We start from the raw sequence: 26,070 nt of genomic DNA on the forward strand, positions 1-26,070 counted from the left end.
AATGCGTCACCCGGAGATAGGAGGTTTAAACGGGAGCAACCGGGGCCCTCCGCGTGTTTGTTTATACGAAACCACTGCGTCAATAATTATGGTCCGTTCATCGGATCGTTCGATCTCTTCGTCGTCGCGTGCCGCGCCTTATCACAGACTGTCCGATCGCGGTTCGGCCAAATAGCAGATGCTGCTGCTGCTGCTGTTGCAGGCTGACGACCTCTTTCGGAACGGGCTCGGGCTTTCTGGTGTTGGGGCCGTTTGGGGCCACACCAAATTGGTGTGTACTTGTTTACGTAATATTTATTATCACACCGCTGCTGCTGCTGCTGCTGCTGCTGCTGGGCCACTCGCACTCGCCCCGAAGATCACTCGCAGAAGAGACCGCCACTCGCGAGAGAGAGAGGGAGCGAGCGAAATTGGCAACCCTTTTGTTTTCGGCTTTCGGTGGCGGCGTGAAAAAGGCACGTGTTTGGAAAGAGGCTCTCGATCGATCAAAGATCGCGGACCCCGCGCGCGAACCAACAAGTTTTGTAATAAACCGATCCGGATCCAATCCGCCGGCGGGAGCGAGGAGCCGCCGAAAGTGAGAGGGCAAATTTACTCTCCTTCACTCTGCGTGCCTGCGGTGGCCACTTATCTTGGTACACGCGCACAAACACATAAACACGGCACCAGACCCGCTGCGTGTGATGTGTTAAATCGCCTTATTTCGGGCTTTCTTGGCTTTTATTTCGCTCATTCACCAAACAATCAGCCGGACCCGTGGCCGGACCAACCGACCGACCGACGACAGGCGGTGGCCACGCGCGAATTTCATCGATCACATAACCTCGCGCCAGAGTTGAGCCGGTGACCGAAAACGGAACCGAACCGGATCGAATCAACACTCCCCAGTGGCCGGTGCTGGAAAGGACACGGTTCGCGACACCAACAAGAACAACACAATCCGTTCCGACACGACGGTGGACACAGCAGCAAGATCGGGCTCCTGCGCGTGCGGTGCGTGCGTTCTGGTCCAGCGCGAGCAACTTAATGACAACCCCAATCAGTCCGGGCCCGGGCAAATCTTCCGTCGACCGACCGACCCGAACCGGCCCGAATGTCCAAAATACGTGCGCGGGGTGGGGACACCCGACAAGCGCACGCTGGCGGTCGACACCCGATCGAGATGCAGGCGGCCTGCACGAGCCTTACCAAACACGCCTGTGTGCGTCGACGGCACCGCGAGAGTGGGAAGCTGATATTGACCGCCGTCGCCGCCGCCGCCGACGACGATCTGCAGCCGGGTTGCATCGGATCCGGAGCGCTCTCTGCAACACACCACGCGTCACCGTTGTCGCGTGAACTCACGGCGATCGTTGCTGCTCTATTAAGTCTGCTTAATTCGTATTACAAACATATTTTCTTGGCCGCAAACCACTCGTGTCACAGCGCACCTTTCGCAAGACGACGCGAGATTAGATGATCGTGGCAAGCGAAGCGTTGTCACGGCTCACTTTTTGATGACCACGGCATCACTTTCTGTGTTTTCCTTCGCTCAGTGATTGCTTCGATCAAAATACGAGCCCAGGGTTGGATTTATGTGAATTCGGTTTTTTGTTGCACAATTTTGTGAGGGTTTTGTGTTTTTCAAAGTTTGAGAAGGTTGCGGAGATTGAGCTTCGATTCGAGCTTGTTAACTGGGCCAACTTGCACGTCTAACGAGTCAACGATTAATGCAATCGTCTTTGGCACTTGGTTTTTGAATTTTTAATTGTTTCTTCTTTTGAACATAAGAAGCAGAAAGAAAAAAATGAAGAAGATCGTTTCTGGTACCTCTGGTACCGATAGGAGTTTTCTTGAACTGGTTAACATGCGTGTCTGTATGGGCTGTTTAAAATCAGTGCTATATGGAAAACAACAACACGCAATAATAAATAAAAAATATTCCATTAACTGGTTGGAAATTCCAGGTGGTCCTCATTAGAAACTATTTTCCAAACCAACATCGACCGTACTCCATTACACCTTGACAAGCCACTGAATGCTGATTATCGCCCATAATGGTTGAATTTAACTCGTTGCACCTAATTTGGTTCAGATGGCGTTCCAGTGATTAACTTTTTAATTGTCCTTCAGATTGTTTCCGACAAAGCCAACCGCTCGAGTTTACCGATTAGTATGTTCATCTCAGCGGAAATTTGCCATTTGACCAACTGCCATCCATCACCCGGAGCTAAGGATCTCGAAGCCGGGCCACGTTTTGCGACGTGAGATTTCAGAACGGATATCGTGCGTCCATTAAATCGTGAGTTGGCTCGAAAATAAATTAATTTACGAATCCTTCAGATCTCCAAAAATACCAGCTCATGCTCCCTGTCCAGCCTGACGTCAATCTGGGGCGCTTGACGCACAAGAACCAACAGAGGCTATTGGTTAAAACCGTGGAATATGTTTAATTTTAATAGATGTCTCAGCCACGTCCCAGCGACCACCACTAATGAATGGTAGTGGGTTTGGTCATTACTTAGCGCACCTGTGCCTTTTTGGGATTGCGTCAACGCACCCAAATCGAGAACAGTTTTCCGAGCTCGTAATTAGGCTGTTGGTCATTAGCAAGACTTTCCCATAGCAACCTGCGATGCACCTGCACACCGGACAATGCGCACAATTGGCCGTTCCAAGATTGAGACATTCCTCCGGTCCAGACACTGTGTCGGCCAGATGATGGTGCCACAACCGGTGGCGGCTTGAAGCGTATTTCGTCGTGTAAATGATGAAATTAGTTTGGCGCGGAAAACTCTATTCTCATGCCGCATGATTGGATTGTAAAACGGCGCATCGAAATTGGGGGCCGATACGGGTTCCACGCAACTCATTTCCGTTTTCTGCACGGTATCGATTTCGCGCGGGGCGTGGAATCGAATTTCATTCTTTTCGCTACGCTTAAAATCTTAAGTTGCTGTTACCAACTCGCAGCCAGGCAGGTAGAATACAGTTTTCGCCCAAGAGAAGCCGCGCAGGAAGCCATCGATCACACCGTGCGCCGGCCCACGTTTCGGTCGGTTAAACAAACGTACTTTTTCAAGGGCAAAGCAAGGGTTAAGCCGCCGTGCAGATCAAATCCGTGGTTCGTCATGCAGCTAGTAAATCCGGGGCCTCTCGGCAAAACGATGTTCTAGAGCTTGATTGATGCGTCAAAAGAAATCAATTAATTTTGAAGCCAGCTAATCGGATCCGGTGTCGCTCAATAGTGTTAGAAAGATAATATTTTTAGCCACGAAACCCTAAAAAGGTTTAGGATCCAAATAGTTGAGTTTCGTCAAAAGTTTCGAGAGCATGTTTGCGCGGTTTGTAAGAATCAGCTTCACAACACCCTCTTTACCAACAAACCATATTGTTACTCAAAACGAAAGCCTTCCGTCTGTTTGAACAGTGCCTGATACGAACTAACGATAAGCAATGAGTGAGTGAAAGGACATAACGAAAGGATAAAGCCCCGGATCGACTGCCAAACGACACAACGAAAGACACTCCAAAGTACGTCGATACACCAGCGGGTTGCATCCGTTTATTTCAAAACCGTTTAAAGTTAATTGGGGCGATAATTACACTAAGTTTTGATATCGATCCACCGGTATCGTCTTTGCAGCAGCGACATGCATTCAATCGTTTCCGTGAGCTTTCTTTTCACTTTACTCGACGCGATCGCGGCCTAATGGAACCTGCAGCCAAAACCAAAAACTCGAATGCACGGTAATCACAATGATCCGTCGTCGTCTTCCCTGGTCCACATACATCATATTTCGCGTGCATTCTCTCGGCCACACGCGCCAGGACAACAACAAAAGTTTTGCTATTAGCTAGTTCGCACAAAAACATTCATTTACGCTAGAAAACCGAAACCGAACTAATCAGCGCTGCGATCCCGAAAAGCGGCAGTGACCGCACGACGCGGCTAGCATAACACGTCCGTATGTTGTGCTCCGTAACTCTTACTCTATCGTCCGTCCCAGCCTGGAACCCGGCACATCCGGGTGTCTTTTTGTGTGCCCCTTATTTTCTGCCGTGAGCGAAAGGAAGATGCTTTAAATAAAGAGACCTTAGACCTCGAACGTTGGCAGGCGCCGTGGATCGTGCTGGATACGGAAAACCGGGGACTCAAATTGCAACCGACCAACCGACCTGTGTTCTTCCGCACACTGCTGTCTCTCCTCACTTTAACAATAATAATATAATTATGTACTTGTTGCACTTGGTGACCGGCTCCCAAGGCTTCCCGAAGAAACAAAACTCGCCACCGATCGTTATCGATCAGCATGACGACGAAAGGGATATAAATATAAACCAAACCCTGTGCCTGTGTTTTTGTGAGCAGAAACGATCGATTGGCTATTGATGCAGGTTGACTGCAGTGCGCATCGGAATAAGGGGATGTTGTGACCGAAAGCTTGTTTCTTTCCTGGTTGTTTTTGGAATGGGACCGAAATCGTCGAAGCAGCCGGGACCAAAAGAGATGGCCCCCCAAGAGGGCACACTATGCTACGCTGGTGGTCGGCGATGATGCTGGTGATAATGACCGATGGCGTACAGTTAGGCAATACTAAGAACCATGGTAGCCCTGTAGCTGCTGCTGCTGGGTGGGATGATAGTAAGCCGGTGTTGTTGGTGGTGGCGGTTCACCGTCCCCACCGGAGTCGATTGCCGCCGCGTTGGCGTCCTTCTTCAGCTGCCCAGTGCGTTCCTGTTCGTACTCGACGAAATCGTCAAACAGACTGGGCCACGCCTCGGTGTCGTCATAGTTTTCAATATCACAGGATTCCACAAAGTTCAGAAACATGTTCCACGTGTCCTTTGGGACACCGCGGATGTTCTCTTGTTGCTCGAGAAAGTCAAGCCAGCGCTGCAGAATGTCTGGCGTGTGCACGGTGAACACTAGCCGCCACAGACTGATGGCCATGTCGAGCGACAGTATCCGGTGGCCCGGCTCGAGCCCAAACCGGAACGTGAACCGGTACAGTGACTTGAAGTCCTCGGTCCCATCGGTTCGCAGCCGCTCGACGATCTGCTGCAGCCGGCTCCGTATGTCCTCGATGCTGGCGGCATTCATCCGCTGTAGGCCCTGAATAAATTCCGTCTTCGTAAACTGACACATCTGGCTCGCGTCCAGCCGCCACGCCAGCACCAGTATCGCGAAGTCGTCTGGCTTAAACCCGAGATCGCCGCACAGCCGCTCGATACCCTCCGACAGTATCGCGTCGTCCTGCGCGTCCTTGTAGCTTTCGAACAGTTTGTTCAAATCGTTATCCGACAGTAGCAACTGACCACCGCCCACACCTCCGTAGCCGGGCCCACTCAGTTCCTTGCTGCCGTTATTATTTGTGCACTCCACGGTACCTCCTGCGCCGGGCAGGACTCCAGCGGGTCCCATTACTCCGCCACCCGTACCGCCACTGGTCACTGTACTTCCGATGTTGCCATTCAGTATACTACCTAGGCCGGATTTCTTAACACTTCCGCCGCTGCGCCGCTCCGTCAGAGCCATGTGAGGACCGAGCGGACTGTTTGGAAGAAGATCGTCTGTTTCTAAGCAGGCCATGTAAAACAGACAGAAAACATTGTTTCAAACGATTGGTTGGCGACCGTCCTCGAACACACACTTACCATGTGCAACTGCTTCCGTGTCCGTGTACGTTAGTGTAGGATCGTGCGGTACCGTACCATCGGGGCCTGCCACCGGACCACCGGAGGCGGCTGGTGCATTTGCATTGGGTGCCGTCCGAAAGCATGTCAGGCAGCTACCCATATTATGTCGCGTCGTCGTTCACGGTTCGCACACGCGGAGAATTAGGCTAAGAGTCGAACGAACGGCAACAACGTGGCTGGACACAAACCACTAATCGGTCTACTACTCCACTCTAACCTTGTCCGTGGTGCCACTACTATCACCACCATCGGATCGCAGCCACCATCTTCATCTTCATACCGAGGCAGCAGATGTCGATCACTGGTTGAATGATGGAACCGAGCTAGCTAGGAGCCCGCCCCGGTCGTCCGGAGTCTGCACCACCGCACTAACGCATATTACTCGTCGTGTGCATCGGGGCCATCCACGAAACCATCAGAAAAAAACAGAACAACACTATTCCTGCTTGCCCGAACTATTTCGTAGGCGTTTGGCACACGATCCGTTCACGGCACGACTTGGCACATTGTGATTCCCGTGTAAGGTTCTGCCGTTCTGCAGTTACCACCCCCTGCCGCCACTGGTCATGATGGTGCATGGAACTGCAAGGAGATACAACAGGTCAAAACAGGAATCAGCGCGATGGAAACCCGTGTAACGGTACGCTGCTGGTCGAAAGGACCTCCTTGCATCAGCCGTATGGTTGCCGGGATCGGACACGCACCGGATGGAGGGAGGCACGTCGGAACACTCTGGTTCCGGAGGGGCTGATCAGGGATTTTAATTACCGTTTAAACCATTTACGAAGCGCCTACAAATTCTGGACCGTGTCGTTCGTTTCTTCGCTTTCTTGGCTTGTTAATTATTTTCCTTCGATGGCAACCTGACTGTCGTGTTGACAGCTTGACTGTCGGCAGACGTCAGATTTGGGTTTCGTTGAGCTTCGTTCAGCTTAGCATCACGTACGCGATTCAAATTGACCGTTGGCTTTCGTTCAACCGAAACTAAACTGGTGTTTTTCACAACTAGTATGAGCTCTAAAGACCTACGATTCTCAAGTGTGAAGTAACAGACACACACGCGGAGTAGATCCTCTCTCTCGAGCATAACCACTTTTGTTTATTACACTGTAAGATTTCTTTATTTACAATGCGTTCTCCTTTCACAGTTGCGCTCTTCTCTCGTGCGCTGCTCTGTTTGCATTACACTCGTTCTTTATCCGATAGTGTTTATTATATGTTAGAGTTGTGTGTTCTTACTTTCCTCCTATTAGTACACATCTGTGTCGGTTTTGCTAAGAGAAGATTAGTGTGGCCCAAATGTTGCGCGCGTCTCCCGTATATGTTTTGTTATTATAGCCCGCTGCCGCCACTGTCCCCGCTGCTGTTGCTGATCAGAAGTACGTGTGGTTGCCATTTTATCAAATAACGGACTGTTGGATGGTGCCCGGCTATGATTAAATTGCCGTTGGTGCAAACACAACCCGCAGCACAATAGGAATCTGAAGTGCTTAACGCTTGTGTGTGCAGCTTTATACGTGTGTGGGGAGAGGATGATATCAGTTGTTCTCTTCCGGAATCATAAACTTTATCAAGCTTCTATTACACATGCAACACACAGACTTTCCACAGACTATTGTAATTTTCGGTATCATTGCCGGAATGTCGTCCTGTTCGTCCGTTCGTCTCAACTAAAACGCCATCGAGAGCGAGAGAGTAAATGCGGTTGATTCAATTGCAGTCGAAAAAGCATGGAAGTAACAGAATCCGTCGTAAACAAGACACTACACACTCAGCGGAAGAGCAGAGGAACGTACGCGACGCACTGGACCTCGTTCGATGGCACAAAACAAAAACAAAAATACGGGATACAGAAAGTGTGAATTAATCCAATCGTATAAAAAAGGTTAAATAATGTTCCGTTTGCCTTACAGATAATATAAAATAGTGGAAGCTTAAAAAATGCGTGTCCGCGATCCCGCAACATAAGTGGCATAATTTTGTTTAACTTTCTCCCCACTTGACACAGACGTTGAAATTAGTTACGGTTGCAGAGGCCATCGGTCTGTCGGGTGCCGCTGAAAATCTGTACGTTCGCATGTTAGGCCTTAGAAAAGGTGGTGCGCGCTGGGATTTTGAAAATATTAGCAGCATCTCTTCCGCATCCATACGCGCAGATTTACGCGCGAAGGGAAGCTGGTTGGAATCGAGTAATCGAGAGCGTAAAGTTCCGCGCGCATTGGTCACATTATCTGTCCCCAAAATCAATTCGCAAGGCCAATCTACAACTAATTTACTTATAGCGCTTATAGTTTCCTTCCTTCAAAGAACCACAGCTTACGTATAACACTGCATTATGAGCAAGCAGATTTATCCAGGAAAAGTTTAGCTGCTACCACCGTAAGCACTATTGGCGCACATGCGGAAAACGGAAAAAGTCCCGCGAACGGATCATCTTCCAACACCGAGATCCAACCCGATAGCAGAGCCGCGTCCATTACAAGAAGTAGATTGATGAATTGATATTATTTCAATGCTCACACAATGGGGGTGTTCTGGGGGCTTCGTTTGTAACCGTCTCCGCGTTCCACCGTTATCGCATGTATGATTATTTGAAGTTTATAATAAGACAGTTACACTTAGATTCGCGTGTTGGTTTGCAGTTTGTTGCTCTATGGTTTTGCTCTGCGATTCGATAGTCTGTGTTCTGAGGCACCCGATCTCTCCGTGTAACGACGACGATTCCGTTTGTAATTGTACGTGTAACGTTGATTCACAAAGCTAAATAGTTTCTCTTAGTGGCGCTTGTTTAGTTGTGTGTTTGTCTGAGAGCAACTTGCATGTAATGCTTTTGTTTGCCGAGAGTGAATTGTTCGTTTTCTTCTCAAATTGATATATGTTTCTCCACGAAACGGTGTCCAATCGTTTCGGATGCACCCGTCGTTCATCATTCCTTTCTCGTGTTGGATTGGGTATACTATAAGATTCTTAGTTTTGCTGCCTCCATGTGAGATATAACCGATAACGGAAATGTTCGCTGCAAAGGTTACTGTCGAAGCATTTGAGAGGGCCCGAAACAATAAAGGATGAAGGCTTTCTGTATATATACTTGCCAGACTCCAAAAGTGCATCACCACCACCGCAGACGAGCGCAGTATGGTGCATGTGCATCATAATGGCGACTGTAATACTCCTTTTTAACATGCACTCGAGCTTGTATATATGCATATAAAAATACAAAACTGATAGCATATAGATTCAACGACTTCTCTCGCGCGGATACATTCGCAAGAGGTAGCACGCATATCAAACAAACAAAAAAGGAACTCCGGCCAGGCGGCGAAACAATCCGCGTGCTTGATCCCTCGCGCGTTCCCCTCCAATGCAAGCTGTATATACGAATAATGTGTGTTCCTGGCTGCTTGTATGGCAATTATAATATGAAATGTTTGTGGTTACGTTACATTCCTAGTGGTTCCCTTTAAACAGACTATCCCACTTTTGGGTCCGGGTCCGGTTCCTGTTCTCTATCGCTTACTGTCAAACCACACAAGATAAACGTGTAATATGATTAATATACCATTTCCATTTTCGTGTTTCGATTGAACAAAGCGTTTTGGAAAGTAATTTTTCTGCTTCTTCAAAACAATACCCCACCACGACGCGTGTAAAACCAACGGAATAAATTATTGTAATTGCCTACACGCCATTTTCACGCCTTCTTCTAACACGCACACATACATACATACACTTTCACGACAAAGTATTGCCCATTACACACGCCCAACGCCTGCTACGGGGGTTGGTTTGAAACTTTGCAGAAAAAAATCGAAAAATCAAATCAACGAACCATCATAGTAACATTGGTTTTTGTTTCAACGCCAGCTGTCATTCCGTCGACAATTGTTTCCCACTTTTTCGTCTTGTGTTCGCCTTACGAAGAAGGATTGAGATAGAAATCAAACACGATTGTGTTATGCCCGATTGTGAGTCTTCTCTGATCGCTGCAAAACGGTTACAAGGTGCGCAATTGTTTGTTTTACCATTATAAATATGTAACATCTATCTTTTCTCTTAAACCTATAGTTTTAGCCTGCATTGCAATCTGCAATATGTTGATTCTTATGTCGCGTTCACCTCTCTATCATAGCTTGCGCGTCCCGGTCGCCATACATATTTGAATCCAGCGTTCGGTGTTTACCACCATAAATCGATTATATAGGTTCCGGGCACCGTGACTGACGTAACCCCGTTGGCGAACCAACATCTATGCCCGCGCACAAAACAGAACCGCTTCTTACCCGACACAACCAACAGAACGTATGGCAGGCCAAATAAAGTGTTAAAGTAAAATGAGGATTCACCTACAGGATTCATTCATTCCTGTGCCTAGTTGCCTACCAGAAGCTGCCATTGTTATCAATTTGGACGCCCCGCACACTAAGATGGGTGGGTTGCATTGGAACAACACAAAAAAGGAAGTAGCTGCTTGCGATCGCCAACCTATTCGGAACGCTTTTCCACAATACAACACAATTTTGTAGTTTTTTGATTAAAACTGACTCTCTCTCCAGGGAGTGTCGTTACAGTATTTTAAAACTCAACAAAAGCCCCTCTTAAATGACACAATGTTAAATGATGCACGGCTGTAAACATAACCTATGCCAGCAGCGCATAGAATGAAATCCCAAGCTTCTCCTAGGTTCTCTGGTGGGGCCGATGGATCCCCGGATGGTTGATGAACCATCAACGGCACGAGGGCGGACGGTGCCTTTCTATTCTACCGGTCGGATGTTACCTGCCACCAACGGTGCTGACTGTTGCGGCGTGATTGTGGCGTACACTGGCACACGTACATACAACACGGTGCTTCCCTGTCCACCCTACTACCACTATTCGCCCCCGATCGCCGCCATCTGCTGCCATGAGAACTTGCCTCTAATATATATACCAGACTTATTATACTACCAGCGCAGCAGCTCAGCTGTGGTTCCTGGTTCCCTCTCCCTGGAGGACTCAGTCCTCCTCAGTGTGGCTGCACACCCGGCGCTGTGTGGTTCCACTAACGCGCGGCTCGCTCTGCTCCCGTCTTCCCTCGCGTGCTGTTGTTATTTATGCCTATGTGTTGTGTGTTTTGCCTCGCGCAATCAGGCGTTTCGTTCGAGCCCATCTTTTATCTGTTCAAAACATATTCTCTCCTCCACAGACACCGGGGAGGGAGGGACACGTCTACTGGAGGGGCTTTTTCTTAGAAATCACCGTCACTCGAGTCTATCGAGTAATCTCAGGCGTAAAACTCCCTGTTATTCGCGTTCTTGGCGTAGGTGTTGGCGGTCGGTGACCGCTTCGGTTCGTCCAGCGCGTACGAACCTTCGTCCTTTTTTCTCATCCGGTACACGATGAACATGACCACCAGGATGGCACACAGTAAACCGACGACAGCTCCTCCAATCACAGCTAGAATGGGAGGGAGGAAAAACGTGCCCGTAAGTGCTCTGTACTCTTCTAATCGGTCCTCCTAACGGTGGTCGCGAGGTCTTACCAGCTAGTATGCCCGGCTGTGCAAAGAAGCTGGCCGTTCGGTCATCGTTCTTGGCATTCATTATCAAAACGCCACTGCCCGGACCGTACAGGGTGTTATCGTGGTGGTTGTTATTACTACTACCGCCGCTGCTGCCGCCCTCGGTTGGTGTGGCGTGGTGACGTGGCAGCCCCCCTAGATCGAGCTCCGTATCAGTGGTGGGATCGCGCGTATCACCGGCGTTCGGGTACCGCGTACCGCCACCCGCTGCAGACGACGAGGACTTGCTGTTCTCCTTACCGATGGGCACTGTGGGGACGGGAGAGTGGCAGTAAAGTAGTGCGGTAGCCATTAGTATTGGTCCAGCACACCGGTGCGCTACGCAGCGCACACCAGAACCGAAACGAGTGATATGGGCATGCAGAATGGCACACTACACTAAAGAAAACCATCAAATAACTGCGGGCTCGGAACGCGAACTAAACGCAACCGAAGCTTGGCTGCTGCTGGGTGAGCTAGAATAAACGCTGCGCGCAACGCAGCGCCTGGAACTAGGAAAAGAGTGAAAAACAAACTGGTAAACACAAAAACATAAACACGATAACCGAATGATATTTGGTACACGATCGCCTCGAGCGTCGTGTCGCCACCGGCTAAAGCAAACTCGAGCGATGATGATCATGAGGATGCGAAACGGGAGATGACGATGAGAAGAGCATGAGAGTGGTAATATAGCATGCGCAACACCAGGGCGGCCAACCACCCGTTGTTGTTGTAAGGAGGAACTCGATCACATGAATTAAAATATTCGGGGGATGGTGTGCATTTTTGCTATAAATTCGTTGCATTGAAGAAAAGTAATAAATTCGATGCGATGAACAGCCACAAAAAAGGGGAAACAAATCCATGCAAAGCGATCCGGATCCGGCTGTAATAGTTCCGGAAAAGTACATCAAGAGCGATCGGAGATTGAAAAGTAAAAATAGTAAAACATAAAAAAAAGGAACAAACAACGATCGGTACTCGGCAACATCACATTGCGACAGAAACCAGCGATTAAGTAACGGAAAACAAACGAGAAAATACGGCCGGACGATAAAATAGTCAGTGTGGGGAAGTAGGGAGCGGGCTTTAAAAAGGGGGAGCGTAAGAATCGGCACACTAAATTCAAGTGCTCGCGCGATAAGATAGAAAAACAAAGGGACGTAAAGGAACGAGGAGGAGTTTCGAGGGACAAGGGCAGTTCTTCGATCACATTCGATTGGTTTTATGTTTTGTATGTTCGACAGTCATCTTCCACACTTTTTTGATCCTGTTGCCCTGCACTGCAAGAGAAAGTAAGATCAAGAGAGTTTGTTTGGCCTCTTTCCCAGCGATGGCGAACGAAATGCTAAGTGTCCATGTTGTTGTATGTTTTGACTAGTTAATTCAAAACCGACCGGACCGGCAGAGCAAGGTTCGTTCGTCAACGCAAATGGCCGGGGGCTGGTACTTTTACGATCTTATCACGTAATAGTAGAACTTAGGAAGGGTAAAAATTAAGGGTAATAATGTAAAACAAAACTGACTATCTTCGTCGTCGGTGGTCGATGGATCAACGGGGGGTAGGTTGGTGTCTGTGTAGAGATCATTATCTTCATGATCACCTGAACCGGGCAGGTTATCGCTGCGCAGTATGTGATTGATGTTGCTGCCGGATGACGACGACGACGACGACGAGGACGACGTTCGGCGCGCAGTAGAGTCTTCGTCGTCGTCCCCGAACCCGGATCCGGACGCTTCGTCGTCTTCTTTCTCTAGATCGTCATGTACCTGTGCAAAGGGAAACGAGGACGCGGTCAGGACGATCACACAGTCGGGACCACCACACCACTACTCACTTCTCCGCGGCTTCCGGATCCTTCCAGACCATCATCATCGATGTAGATATCATTCTGACTGGACGACGGTGAGCCGCCGTACGATGGACTGCTGTCAAGATTTACGTTCTGGTTGTTGGATTTCTGCAAAGAAACCGCCCCAAAAATGCGGAACCATTAGAACGACGTGTGCCACCCTTTGACGGTCGATATTTGCAGGCAGACTGCTCTAGTGCCGCAGACCGACAGAGAAAGAGAGAGCGAGAATATTCTGAAGGTGTTCCTCGTTTCCGCTGACGTCAACTGCTGCGAACTGCAAACAAAGGTGCGTCTTGGGACCATGGAGCGGCCACATCTTAACACACCGATGACGTCTTTGCTGCTCCTCTGTGTCCTAGTTTTGTCGTGTAGCGCTCAGCGTAGAGTAGTCCTTCTGACGCCCAACTCATTACCCGTGACCCCCCGCCGCTCCCCACCATGCAGCCCGTTGAATCGATCGATTTTTGATGCGTTACTTACTGTCCCAGTCTCTTACGTCCCCAAATTGCATAACACTGATAACGCACCGAGCTAACAGAGTAACGGACGGTGTTTCATCACAAAGGTTCTCGCGAGACATGGAAGAACACCCAGACACACACGCGCCAGTCCTTCGATAAAAAGGCATTCTAATTTGATTACCAACAAACCACACCTATTTTCGGACAGATTCTAAGGGGAAGCCTGTGCGCCCGGGAGTGTTCCAGAGGCCTATTTAGGGAGGCGAACATTACAAACCCTGACCCACAACATGCTTCTATTGTGCCCTTTTCAATTGCACACACTCTACCGTGCCCTTTTCTCGTCAAACACTGCTACGGACCCCTGTTGTGTAGGCTGGTTTGGTGCAGCGCGCCTTCGTGTCGTTCCACTTATCTTCTTTGCCACATTTCACGATACTTTCTTTCAGAAGGAGACATGCAACAAAACAGTGAGGTGATGGACAAAATGTGCAATGCAGCAAACAGGCAGACCCTTGGCTAGGGTGGTGCCCCTAAATGGGACTCCTGTGGCTGCGAATCACACTCAACTCGGTTGCCTTTTGATTTGTACCTTTTCGCTAAGCCTGCTACGACTTTCCGGGAAGGTGAACCACCACACAGCCCGCTCGCTGGTTCACAAACACAACACAAACACAAAGTCCGAATACGCACAGTTGGAAGATGGGATATTCTCGGAAAACTCTGGTACCTTTGCACAGACTCCTCGCCAGCTACTACCAGAGGACCGCTGCTGGCTGCGATTGCAATGCAGTAATCTTCCTCTTCCGGTGAATCTTTCACCACAAGCTCACACGACGCACGAACTCAGCAAGCTTTGCGAAACAGAGCCACAAATTCAGCAGCCGTCAGAGCCGCCGGGAGAGCACTGTGCTGTCTGTCTGTCTCTCTCTCTCTCTCTCTCTCTCTCTCGAGGCCGAGCTTGGACGAGATAAGAAGCTAAGGAGTGAGAAAATGGTGCCGTCCTTTGGTCGCGTTGCGGAGCTCAAAACAGAACGAGCGAACGCGAGAGTTGCAAGTATTATTAAACGTCTGTTTAATCAATAATATTGGCGAATTGGGAAAGAAGATGCCCTAGGGCAAGGCTACGGCCTATTTTACCACGGGCCGTAAACTGGCGTAAATTCGTGAGCTCTTCCACGGGAGTATCCTGACAGAGCATTGAGTTGTTGGCCATCGTGTCATCGTCGCTGGAAAAGCTCCCCGCCTATCGGCACGGGTGACATCTTCGCGGAACAATGTGCATGCGCACTCAGAATCATCATCCGCATCATCATCACTATCATCTCATGTAATAGCGCTCTCTCTCTCTCTTTCATTTTGGAATAAATTGAGCAAAGCTCACGCATTCTGAGCTTCTCATCGATCTTCAGATTCCAAAGGCGACCCGCCGCCACAAAAAAAATGGAATCCCATTTCATCACGCCATGCCAGCAGGCAGCAGCCTCCGGAAGAGCTTTCGGAAAAGCTCGCGTGATGGAAAATTACCAATAAACTTTAGTAGCAGCACGATTTGAGGTGTTAATTACGAGGCAACAATACTATCGCAGCGTTGAACAATTCTGAAACGAAACAGTTGCAGTTAGAGTGCCCACCGTAAATCGTCCAAGAACTTGTGGTCCAACGGGACTTGGATTCGGATGGCGACGGAGATCGGATCAATATACCAAGAAAAAAGACTGATGGAATGTAAAAAAAACCCCGTTGATGGTGGGGTGGCCTACAGAAATCACTTCCACACAAAACAGTGGCCGTGGCGAGCGGCGCACACATCAATCGTTCAGGCGCACCACTCGCCTGATGTTGATGGTAATTTGTGGTCCATTCTCTGCCAACGATATAATAAAACAGCGTCTTCCATCTTCATTGACACCATTCGCGAGCGCGCCCCTCAAATGCTAGGCGGAGGAACCGAGCCAAGAATAAACCTTGCTCTGCGCGCCCGATACATCGCCATAGCAAATGACCACAAAAACAAAATGCGTCGTTGCTTCTACGGCCACTGAAAACACTCGACCACTTCGACAAAGTTTTCTGTTATTGTTTTCTCTCGTGTTGTTCGCAATCAACGGCTCACATGTTGCCAACAGCTTCCTTCCAGGCCATACCAAACAGCGCACCAGTGGTGACACGTGGACCGAATAATGTTGTGCCTACAGCTGCCGGACCCGGGTGCCAATCCATTACTTCTCCTTCTTGGCTGCCATTAGAGTGCATTTATCGGTGCATTAGGACCAACGGGAGCCACAGCTCGTTTCAACAGATGATCAACATGGCACCCACCCATGGCTGGCCCATGGCCCATTTCAATCCATTCCGTCTCCATTCGCGCTCGCTGTGTCGGACCGGTCGACACAGCATCTCCTCGCGCAAGATGGACATCGGATCGCGCGCGCTTGATGAGATGTGGCCGATTTGTGCGAATAAATCAAGGCCACTGTCTTGCCGCCATCCCTTGTGCGCGCGGCGCGACGGCTCCCCACCGGTGGCAGGGTGGTGGTATAACATAAATTCAGTTGTTTTCATTGCCTCCGGGCTTTGCTTCGGTGGCCACTTAAACGATCCCCTATTCTTGTCCTTTTCGGCAGTAACGTAAAGATGGTAGCTTGTCCCGCGTTTGTTGGTCCGAAGCAGAAGCGCAGCAAAAGTGAAGCAAATCAACGATCGGCACAGCCCGGGGTGGATGGCGGCAAAACAAAACCAGACACGACCCAGCAATTTCGGTTTCTCTTTCTGATCCCTGCGCGATCGACGGTGGTGAATAATTCAGCTTGCCGGTTCTGGAAAACGTAAATGTAAATGATAATTTTCTGGGTTTCTGGGAAGAAGCGCCAAGAGATAGCGCTCTCTCGAAAATGGCCACAGGCATCGGTGAAAAAGTTTCTTATACTTTTCCATTCAAACCAAAAAAACGCAGTTTGCAGTTTGCAAGAAGACGTTGTTGCTCCCCAGACGCATTTGCCAGAGACCACGAGCGGTACGTAGAGAGCCGCGTGTTTACTTACACGCCCCAAACCCGGGTTCAGCAGAGTGGCGGGGTGCATTCCAGCGGCGGGCGTAACGTGTTGCGGCGCTGCGGAGCTGCCTACACCCAACCCCGGGGCGTGGTGGTCGCGCAAGATTCAATCGGAAAAATAAAATTCCATCATTCTCGGTGCCGCGCGAGCGCAATATGCGACCGACCGCACGCAGATGTTTACATCCCCGGTAGCCCGGCGTGTTGTATTTGATAAACTTTTTCTACTTTTTCGGTATACTTGCAATGGTGGCTGAGTTCGAGCCGAACAGAACTCGAGGTCGTAGGAACGGTGCGCGCGCAACAACAACGTGGCACAGTCGTGCACTAGAGCCCCAATGAAAAAGGTGCAAACGATCATTCCGACTGCAAAATGCGGTCAAAATGGTTCAAGAAATTACTCATCTTTGGCCCAAGAGTTGCCATTGCCCATTACCAAATACTAACAGAACTGGGGCGTTGCAATTAGCTGTCGCCCCCATATTACCCAAGGTTGCCCCACTCGATCTTATGCCGGTTCCGGTTCGATTTTTGCACCGAAAGCCGTTCGTTAGTGTGGAACCGCGGGGCTCTCGTTTGGCGAGCTCATGGGCAATCAGTCTCGCCCGTTTTCCAATTTACCAATTAGCGATGTGGGTCGGGACTTGGCCTTATCCATGCGAAAGAAAAACAAAGCTCTACCAGGAGGACCAACATGCCCTGTTAATCGATAGGATAGAAGCCAGCATTGAAATAGCGGAGTACGCGGGTCACATTATTGCGCACATTTGCTGCCTGTGTGCCGGACGTAACAACCACGGACTGTGCGTTGCCCTGTCGACGGTTCAGGCTTCCGCTTAGCTTTCCAACACTCCCGGGGGTTGTGGTCAGAATGAAGGCCGGATATTTAATTCCATCGTCATCGTCGTCCTTCGGAACGAATTCAGCCTTCGCGCCTTCTTATCGCATGAGCTCTCTCTCCCTCTAGCCGGGGTTTCCGTTTGGGTGTTTCGTGGAATGCTTCAGCTCCGGTCCGGTTCCACCCCCAAGTGTGTGCCATCTTCGCAACTCGTTCTACGGTTGGAAAGAAACGGTTAGGAAGAAAATTCAATATTTCCATCGCTTGAATAATCGATCGAGTTCGGTCCGGTTACATGCTGCCACAAACGAGCCAACAAATGTCGCATCGGACACGACGAGGCGAGCCACAATCGTAAGCAGCGGTCCCCGCCGGCGAAGACACTAAGGAGTGCGATTTTCTATTAAACGTGCGCCGCATCTTCAAATCGGAGGCCATCCACATCGCTCTCGCCTACCGCCGTCGATTGCGAAAGCCGGCGTGGGCGCGCCCCGCGTCATCTTGGGGCCCCCGAAATGGGCTTTCAAACCGGATCCACCGCCTGGCGGCATAAAACACGACGTAACGCGCGCGTGGCAGAAAGAGGGGGAAAACCGCCCACGGGAAACGGAAACTTGCCACTCCGGGGCCTAGCCACCGCCGAGGGCGTTGAGCGGAGACGAAGGCGTCTATCGTTAACGCCACCACCACCTCCAGAGGGCTCGCGTTGCTGGCGCAACACTCCTTTGCGCCGACGGTTCAACTCGGCTGCCGCGCCCGTGGTGTTCGTGGAGAACGGTGTCGAAAGCGAAAGAAGAGCGCGCTGAATCGAGAATCGATGCCGCGCCATCGGCCACCGGCGGAAAAGGATGTCCTCCTGCCCACGAACCACCACCAGCAACCGGGTCAGCCAACCGGGCAGCCAACCCGGCGGCCGTCATAATCAAAAGGCCGCTCCCGGGCGTAATTTGTTGACTTTTGCCAACATTTTTCTCCACACTCTTCTCGGACCCTTCTTCGATTCGACCGAAATTTCGGGTGCCAAATTTTCCGCTCCACATTGGCAGGAATTATTTCCTATTGCTACTGCTGCTCGGCGGCGTTGGCGGTCTCTTTCCCATCGTACAGATATATTAAAATAAATGTCCATCCGGTCCGGCTCCGGGGATCTTATATCGAGAACGGGAAACCAACGGACGACGGACTACGATTAGGGACCAACTTATGCACCATATTAACCCATAGGTGTGTAAAATTTCATAAGAAAATTCCCATGAAATTCATTAACAGACTTTCACATAGAGAGATGAACATTCTCTCGCCAGCAGTGATGACTGTGCCGCCATCACTTCACATTCTCATCAGCAGAGCTTCGATCAATGGCTGCGTAGGTTACGTTACCGAATCACCATACAACAACGAGCTTGTTAACGGAATGACCAATTAAATTCGAGCCATTCCCATAACTGTAAGGACAAAGTGTCCCGAGGGATGCAGATTAGCCTGATTTATGGCTGTCTCCGTATGTTACCAACGTGTAGGGCCTTGTATATTATAATAGAAACAGTATATAAATTAAACAAAGAGGGTTTTTTTAAACAAAAAATGTAGCGCCCTCAGTTGCTATGACCGTTTAAAAGGTACGTTCATCCTTTTTCAAACGCATCCAACAGATTTAATATTTATGCCCGTTTATGTGTTAGCAATACTTGTACTGAGACCTTGTTAATCTTGGTGTCACAGATAACTTCAGTAAACGTAAGGACGTGGAAGACGATGAAAGGACGACGTCCATAAGACCGAAATTATTCTTAATTGGTGGATAAAGTTCGTGAAATCATAAAAAAAGTTTGTGCTCATTTTGTTCCTCAAGAATCAACAGACGACCACAGGGACACTCATGTAACACATTCGAAAGCCATGATTATAACCACCCAAAAAGGGCAACAACCCTCCGTGTGTTCGGCTGATCTGTCACCATGTGACTATTTCCTATTCCGTAAGCTTAAAGTGGCCATGAAAGGATGATTTTATGACGGCATTCCAGCACGGATACTAAGTTTACTGACACATAAACACCCATAAATTGTTAATCTGCCATCCGATTTGCATGAAATTGGATGCGTTTACAAGAACATGTTTCTAACTTATCGATGGCGCAACATTTCATAGTTTTGTAAAAAATATGTGTCATTATTTGAACAATCTACTGTGTGTCAACCGCGTAGGCTCCTACACCTGACCCTGACACGGGTAGTTCGAAACGGCCTCACACGCTGGCCAAGGAGCCCCCGCAGATAGATACATTCTTCCTCCACGCAAACATTTCTATTTAGAAATACCGAATATCGAACGGGACGTGAAGGTATGCATCGGCGGCGCACGAATGGAATGACCATTGTCATTGGTACATCGCAACTGGCTACCCGGCACAGCTGTTGGTCCGGCACGATCTCGCTCCAATTATAAGTTAATCGGTTGCGGCACCAGCATCACCCCCGTGTGTTCAAAGTCGTTCAAAGAATACCAGTAGAAAGGGAATGACGGGGCGGTTACTACGGTTCTATTGCTTCCACCCTTTGCCTTTGCGTACTGTGCCGCCCGTTCCGGGTGGATCGTGCGCTTTGTTCCTCTATCCCTAATCCTCTCTGTCGTTTGCCAACCGGGCGCTCCTTTGCTTGGCTTCTTATTCAATTCGTTCCGCGTTCCAACCGAAAGGACACATCAGAGGCGCACCCGGAGAAAGTCGAGACACGGCTTTTCTTGCTTCCTTCCTGACTCTGACTCCGGCGGCTGACTTCTACGAAATCGTCTGATCGAAGAGACTATTTTTTGGTCAAAAACCATAGCTTCGTTTCTTCTTCTTCGCTACCAACTTTCTTGCTTCGCCCGACGAGAAGATGGCGCGCGGATCAACGCGGCCTGTTGGCTCGTCCGCTTTGCTTTGGCCCTTCGGTTGATGTGGCCAACGAAACGGGGAGAGAATCGGAAACGGTCCGGAGCCGAGCGGTCAAAGGAAGTGCGTGAGGAGAACATAAAATCAATATAAATACACAACATAAGAGACACACAGTGGACACACGCATACTAGCGCGCGCATCGAAACGCACATGTTTTACACGGAGAGCTGCGGTGGCTGTGCGCGGCTCTTCGTCCCCGCCCCGACATGTACACGCAACGACGGAGGATTGCTTCCAGCTCGCTCTCGCAGCCCGTTTGGATTCCAGCATAACTCTCTCTCGCCGTCCCTCTCTCTCTCTCTCGCTGGGCCCTTTTCTGTGTAGGATTTTTCTGCCTCTCTGCCGTTTCCATGCCTACACGGCTCTACTCGTTCGCGCCCCCCGCTACAAGGGGTCTGAACCTTTTTCTCGTCTCTCATCGGTGCGCTCTGTAGGGCAGGTGTAGGGCAGAGGCTCCCGCTGGCGAGGGCCGTGTCTCGAATGGACCATTACAAAAAAAATCTCGCAGCTCTCGCAGCGTGGCAAGTCCTCCGGGAGACGAAGGCCAACCAGAGGGAAGCAACGGGGCGGCAGCGGCTCGTGAAAGAACGAACGAGCGAGAGAGAGAGAGCGAGAACAATGACTACGCTGATGATGACGATGACTACGACGATCACGGCGGATCATGAACGAATTCGTGGAACGGCGCGAGGCAGCGCATCATCACAATCTCCGCGGGCCCAGAACAGCTTCTCGTTCTTTTCTTCCTCTCATCCGTCCATTCAATCGTAGCAACAAGCGCGCGCAGGGGCCTGGAATGGAACGGAAGCGCCACCTTCTCCCCGCACAAACATCATACCTGATCATTCTCGGTAGCGGTCGCCGCCGCGGCATTGGCCGTCCACGAGACGGCAATCAGCAGACCGACGATCGCTAGGAGCGCCGCTGGCGACGATGTGACTATTTTCCTTCTGGCACCACCGCCGCCGCCGCCGCTTGCTTTGATGTTGTGGAAGGTTTGTGGCGACATCGTGAGGGGGGCTGCTACTGTTGCTGTGATCGGTGCGTTGCCGGGGGTGCAGAATGGTCGATCCGATTGAAAATACTGCCGATCCACGAAACTACGGACACGTACGGAATTGCTTTTCACCCCGCAACCTAACGGGAGTGCCCGTGTAAGGGGTTTCCGGTGGGAGCTCGGGACCAAAAACACGACCAATCGGGACGGGAATGGATAGTTGCGCCGGGAACACACGTCTCGTACTCCTAGGGTTCTCCTCCGCCGGAAGCAATTACAGCGGCCCGAGATCCTTTTCACGCAAAAAGCACACACGGCAGCTGCGATAATCACGGATCGGTGCAGAAAAACCCGTGACACTCTGTACACTGCACACACGGAATTTTGCGGGGTTTCGCCGCCGCCGCCGCAGGAACAACCGCGCTCCGGGTCTTCTGGTGCACCAAAGCGGGACAACACAACACGCGCGCACTCGCTCTCACTCTTTTTCTATGCTCTACAGCGCTCTAAGTAAAAGGCGAAGTAACCGCACACACACATACACACGGAAACGAAGGGAACGTGCGTTGCGGGAGAAATGGTGCAACTTGATTCTATTAATTTACACCTTTGCCTACACTTTTGCGTCGCCTACCGATGCAATCGCCGCATCAATCGCTCCGATTCCGGCCACAATCGTAGCAGCCGTCGCAGTTGCTCCTATCGCGCGCTAATTAAGCTTTTCACCCGAAGCCCTTCGGAACCCGTAGCCAGCAAAAACTCGGCCCGATGACGATGACTGGTGCTCCTCCACGCAAGAACACCCACCAGAAAAGGGCTAGCCGCGCCGCGCACACACTGGGGGCAGATTGGTAGGAATTTGCGAACCCTTTTGCCAAACGCAAACTGCACAACACACACGACACACGGAATAAGCCGCGGAATCCGACGGAATCGTTGCTTTTTCTTGCTCCTCGAGGAGCTAAAATCCTCCTGCTTCGCCTAAAATGTCGCTTTCAAATGGCCGACGGACGGATGGGAGAGAGACGGGAGATGTTTCGGACGGGAGAGAGAGACAAATTGAGCAGCGCGTGAGCGAAGAACTGACAGTCACGCGGTCAGTTTAGTGTTGCTCGTCGAACGTTTCAAAGTTCGATCATTTTCAAAATGTAACTGCATTATTTCTTCTAAAAAAAACCTAGTGTTACTGTTAGTGTTTGTAAAATCTAATGTTTCGTTAAACTAATTAAAAAAGTAATAAAGTCATATAAACTAATAAAATGCTCCGTATCAAACAATGAATCAAACATTTTCGTCACCGGCCTCATCGAATTCTTCCTCCGTTGTAATTTGCTGAAACACGTTTTTTTGTTCATCATAAAAATAAGATCCATTTTATTTGATCGTATTTGATTTCTATTGATCTTTGATCTATTTCTATCGAGAAATAATCCAGGTAAGTTTATTGCACCAGCTCACAAACGACAACAATTCTACTTACGGTACAGTATTCAGTTACAGCAAAATAATGTTGAACACTTTTCATTTTGCTCGTTTCAGTCGTGTCGTCACGTTTGTGGAGAAAAATATAAAAATGATGAGAAAATGGCAGGATTGCAATGCAAAAAATGTAACTGCTGCGCTTCTGTCAAAACATGTATGTTTTTGGCCGAGGCGTAAACAGTTTGGCATTACAAATTAATTTTACGCTAGTTTTTACGCTTCGTGAGGCCTCCCAGTGACATTTTTAATTTGTTCTCTTCCTTTGTGAGATGCGCCACAGAACACGGACCAAAATGATCCCATTAGTTTACATTTCCCCCAATAGATGGCACTTTTGACACTGAAATTCAAATGTCAAAATTCAAAAGTTCAATATCAACAAATAATCTAACGAGGCAGACAAATTACTTTATTACTTCCTTCGATCAAAAATGCATTCCGTAACCACCATTTGCGCTAAATGTGCTACCAAATTGTGCAATATCAAACTCCTACTCCTCCTCCTCCTCCGCCTGGCGCGCTTTCACTGCAATTATAAGCTCTGTGTATGTGCGCGCCCCGGTGGCCACAAAATAATTACGTACAAAATTTGGGTTGCAGTTTTCAGTCGGCGAGATCGTGGTCGGTCAGTCAGTCTTTTATTTAAAAGAAACAAGAAAGCTGCCGGAGCAAAAACGAAGCCAAGCCCGATAACCGAGAGCCCACAAGTCTAGGGGTGGGCTCGGGGAAATCGGCATACCATCAAATTGCGCCCACCGCCCCGGCGGAAAATTGCTTTGAACCAAATTTTCACCCACCAAACTATACGATTTAGCCGAAACACTAGTGCGTCAGCGTGTGTTTGTGTATTACAGTGGGGTCCTCAGACCACAGGGACAGTGCGGATGGTAGAATTAATTTGTTTTTATTATTATAACACATACACATTTCCTTGCTCGCTTTTCCCTAGCTATCTTATTCTCTTTTTGCAGTGCGTCAAACGGATGTGCCGAAGTGTTCTTCGGTTTTGACTACTCTTAGCGCTAGCGGTGGGGACGGAGACGGAACCACCGACACCGAGGCTAACGACGTGGGCGACCGGACCACTCTGCAGTCGGTCGTGGACGGGTTGGAGATATTGTTCGTGCTGCTGCCACCGTCGTCCCCGACACCATCTTCCTCCGCTGGCGCCCCTCCTCGGCTGCCGATACCGGGGTGCACCCGGCGCAGCTTCTGCAGCACCAGCTGCCGGTTCAGTTCGGCCGTTTCTTTGTTGATTTTAGCTGTCGCGAGATCAGTTCTTAGTATTTCCATCCGCAGATCGTGCTCGGACTGTTGGTGTTGCTGCTGTTCTACTTCGATGCACCGCGAAAGGCTGCGGGCCGCACTGCCAACGGTTGTCGGTGCGAGCGGCGGCGATCCACCCCGAACCGGCAGGACACCATTGACGAGCTCCGGCCCACTTCCGGCCGCTGCGTGGTGATTGTGGCCACCGCTGCCAGTTGGTGAGTCGGGCGGCGGCGGCGGGTTGTTGTTGCTACTGGTGCTCAGGTTTTGTGCCTCCTGAAAGGCGTTCTTCCACTGACCGAGCTGGCTGATGCGGTTGAACCGCGTTTTGAGCAAGTTGAGCGCCTCCAGCGTGTTGCTGAGGTCGAGCTGGGACAGGTTCGCGGGCCCGGAAGTGCCCAGATCGACCAGGCTCGATTCGCTGCCGAACGCCGTCCGGTTGTACAGATCCAGCCCAGCGTCCACCAGCAGCTTGTTGCCGCTGCCCGTGCTACTATTGTTGTTGTTGTTGCAGTGGCCACCGCCACTGTTGCCACCGTTGTTGTTGTTATTGTTGTTGTTGTTGAGGTGATGCTCACTGGCTAGCCGACTGGCGAAGCTGGACGCCAGCAGCTCGTTGAAGCGACTATGGGCCGTCGCTTCCACCGCCGACGTCACCGGTCCGAAGGGGGTGGACGCGTTCGAGAAGCCCCGCAGCCGCGGGTACTTGGCCGACGAACCCTTCTCGTAGTCCTCCAGCTCGTCCTGCGAGTCCTCCTTGATCTGGACCTCGCAGATGTTCTGCGACGTCTTCTCCCTGTAAGAGAGAAGAGACTGGGGCGTTTAGTAAGGGTTGCTCCTACGGCGTGCCACCACAGTTACCACTTACCACATCGAGGAACTTTCGTCGTCGTTCTCGTCGCTGCAGTCCTTGAGCGACACACCCTGCGGGAGGTTCTCCTCGAGCGACAGCTTGATCTTCGAGTAGTCCACGTCGTCCATCAGCTCGTTTTTGCACACCTTTTTCGCCTCCTGCATAAACTCCCAGATCTCGAACGTGAACTGGCTGGGCTTCTTCCGGTCGGCCACGTCCTGCCCGAACCGCTGTATCCGCTGCTGGTAGTCGAGCATCTCAGCCCGGGTGCACGCCTTCATCCGGCGCCACTGCTCCTTAAGCCGGTTGCAGTTCCGGTCGGTGCCGAACGCGATCGCGAACTGCTGGTGGATGATCTTCCACGCGCGGTTCTTCAGCGTGGTCAGCGCACTGTCGAGCCGCTTGTTCTCGATGATGTGCATGTCCTTGCGGCACAGCTCCAGCAGAAAGTGCTTCTCCTCGTACGCCCAGTTCTGCGTTCGTTCGCGCTTCTTGAAGCGCTGTGCCTGCCCTAAGCTGCTCTGAAGCATTTTTGCTGTCCCAGTCAGCGCTTCCAGGCCCTCACAGGCGAGAGTCCCCTGCAATGAATCGAAGGATATAAAATGAAGCCGTAGCACCAAGAACACAGAGCGCAATGGCCCGCAAATGGACGAAAAGAGGAACAACACGTCGGAACCGGAACCGGAACAAAGGCACCGTCCGCTTTACTTGCCAAAAAGGTGCCTCCCAAAAGTGCCCGATTCAATAAACGATTTCCTTCCGCTCGGTGGTGGTGCCGGCGATAAATGGGTGGTGCCGGCGGTCAATCCGTTGGACATGGAGCGTTGCGCGTTGCCGTTGGCAGTAATTTTCCACCCATAATCACCCCAAAAGATGCGCGGAGAAAGAAGTGAACAAATCTTGCTTCAAACATCGGTGGAGGAAGGCCATCTCACACGTGCATTCAGTCGACTCGGGCCCCTCAAAATGGCCCGATTCTCTCCACCAGCCCCCGGCCCGCATAATTACCGATCACGACCGTAATCGTTCCTGCGCCGGGCAGTAATGGGTCCGACGGTGTGCCAGCTCGCCAGCTCAGTGTGGAGCCGCCGTTCGGTTAGCG

The 26,070-nt window shown here is 50.4% G+C and overlaps 3 protein-coding genes across 6 annotated transcripts; all 3 read right to left on the minus strand.

Annotated features, from left to right (window-relative positions):
• Nucleotides 1-3,525: 3,525 nt before the first annotated feature.
• On the minus strand, nucleotides 3,526-6,534 carry LOC131212490 (DCN1-like protein 3). Of its 3 annotated transcripts, none has more exons than XM_058206397.1 (3): nucleotides 6,448-6,534; nucleotides 5,638-6,261; nucleotides 3,526-5,553 (listed from the first exon to the last, which is right to left on the minus strand). In XM_058206397.1, the coding sequence occupies exons 2-3, from the start codon at nucleotides 5,777-5,779 to the stop codon at nucleotides 4,577-4,579; spliced, it is 1,119 nt and encodes a 372-aa protein (XP_058062380.1). In that variant the 5' UTR covers nucleotides 5,780-6,261; nucleotides 6,448-6,534; the 3' UTR covers nucleotides 3,526-4,576. The 3 variants fall into 3 exon arrangements, with proteins under 3 accessions (XP_058062380.1, XP_058062362.1, XP_058062371.1); XM_058206379.1 differs by having other exon boundaries at nucleotides 3,526-5,559; XM_058206388.1 differs by having other exon boundaries at nucleotides 3,526-5,559; nucleotides 6,384-6,496.
• Nucleotides 6,535-6,761: 227 nt separating this feature from the next.
• On the minus strand, nucleotides 6,762-22,206 carry LOC131205810 (syndecan). Of its 2 annotated transcripts, none has more exons than XM_058198068.1 (5): nucleotides 21,209-22,206; nucleotides 13,060-13,182; nucleotides 12,826-12,991; nucleotides 11,201-11,488; nucleotides 6,762-11,115 (listed from the first exon to the last, which is right to left on the minus strand). In XM_058198068.1, exons 1-5 carry the CDS (start codon nucleotides 21,377-21,379, stop codon nucleotides 10,943-10,945), a joined length of 921 nt encoding a protein of 306 aa, XP_058054051.1. In that variant the 5' UTR covers nucleotides 21,380-22,206; the 3' UTR covers nucleotides 6,762-10,942. The 2 variants fall into 2 exon arrangements, with proteins under 2 accessions (XP_058054051.1, XP_058054050.1); XM_058198067.1 differs by having other exon boundaries at nucleotides 12,748-12,991.
• A 1,618-nt stretch (nucleotides 22,207-23,824) lies between these two features.
• On the minus strand, nucleotides 23,825-25,498 carry LOC131215923 (bromodomain-containing protein DDB_G0270170). Its single transcript, XM_058210318.1, has 2 exons — nucleotides 24,984-25,498; nucleotides 23,825-24,911 (listed from the first exon to the last, which is right to left on the minus strand). The coding sequence occupies exons 1-2, from the start codon at nucleotides 25,496-25,498 to the stop codon at nucleotides 23,825-23,827; spliced, it is 1,602 nt and encodes a 533-aa protein (XP_058066301.1).
• Between the last annotated feature and the right edge of the window lie 572 nt (nucleotides 25,499-26,070).

The sequence above is a fragment of the Anopheles bellator genome, chromosome 1, assembly GCF_943735745.2.
Source record: "Anopheles bellator chromosome 1, idAnoBellAS_SP24_06.2, whole genome shotgun sequence".
Taxonomy (NCBI): domain Eukaryota; kingdom Metazoa; phylum Arthropoda; class Insecta; order Diptera; family Culicidae; genus Anopheles; species Anopheles bellator.